At 37.3% G+C, this 1,098-nt stretch overlaps 1 protein-coding gene across 1 annotated transcript in view; it reads left to right on the forward strand.

The window, feature by feature from the left end:
- LOC106878083 (histone acetyltransferase KAT6B) overlaps window positions 1-1,098 on the forward strand; it is a 79,084-nt gene that overhangs the window by 57,573 nt on the left and 20,413 nt on the right. The window contains exon 14 of the mRNA XM_052977824.1: window positions 346-430. Within this exon, the coding sequence (XP_052833784.1) occupies window positions 346-430 (85 nt within the window). The remainder of the gene's footprint in view (window positions 1-345; window positions 431-1,098) is intronic.

Consider the following 1,098-nt stretch of genomic DNA (forward strand, 5'->3'; position numbering starts at 1 on the left):
ACCTCTTATTCTCCCCCTTGCCTTTTCTTGTCCTCACCTCCCTAAACCTGTGAAATTATAATCGTCTAAATTTTAACATTTTATTTCTCAATGTAACTTTTACTTTTAATTATTTTAAATAAAAAGGTCTGTGATGTGGCACTAAAGTGTACTAATGCCAATGTATATAGCCTTTCAGCTATGTTAAACATAGTACTACATTGTGGAGAAAGTCTGATGTGGCACTAAAGTGTACAAGTGCTAACGTTTGGCCTTTTGGCTCTGTTGGATGTAATACAATGTTGGAGAGATTTTCTTGCAGTTTTTGTTGTTGTTGTAATTGGCCCTTTTCATTGTTGTTTTCAGCAATTAGCCGTGCCACAGGTATGGACCCACATGATGTAGCTACTGCTCTGACAGCCCTTAATATGGTCATTAAAAAAGGGGAGAGGTAAGTGTTTTGTTTTCCCCACTCAAACCCTTGTGTGCGTGTCTGTCCCTGGACAATGTAAGCCCATGTGATTGGTTGTCTGTGTCTGTGTGTGTGCATGTGGCTTAGTGGTTACGGTGTTTGACCTACGATCGGAAGGTTTTGAGTTCAATTCCCAGCAGTGCGTTGTGACCTTGAGCAAGACACTTTATTTTGTGTCAATCTAGTCCACTCAGCTGGCAAAAACGAGTGGTACCTGTATTTCAAAGGTTGGGAAAAGAAGTTCTTACTAGAACAGCCACGTCTGCTCTTCACGTGTGTTTGTGATTTTTGTCAGAACCTGAGGCCTTTGAACTTTTGTAATATTTTTATTTTTAAATTCTTTTTTTAACCCTTTCGTTACCAACTTGGCTGAAACCAGCTCTGGCTCTGAGTACAAATGTCTTGTTTTCATAAGTTTTGAATTAAAATCTTCCACCAAACCTTAATCACAATTTATGTTCCTAACACCAGCTTAATGATAACTAAGTTACTTTACTAAATTCTTGGTTATATTTAAAATTAATTGAAAGAAACACAGAACATCTCAAAAGAAATACAGTAACGAAAGGCTGAAAATATATAATAGAAAACAATTCTTAACCCTTTTGATACCAACCTGATTGAAACCAGCTCTGGCTCTGTAGTAC

The sequence above is a fragment of the Octopus bimaculoides genome, chromosome 29, assembly GCF_001194135.2.
Source record: "Octopus bimaculoides isolate UCB-OBI-ISO-001 chromosome 29, ASM119413v2, whole genome shotgun sequence".
Classification (NCBI taxonomy): Eukaryota; Metazoa; Mollusca; class Cephalopoda; order Octopoda; family Octopodidae; genus Octopus; species Octopus bimaculoides.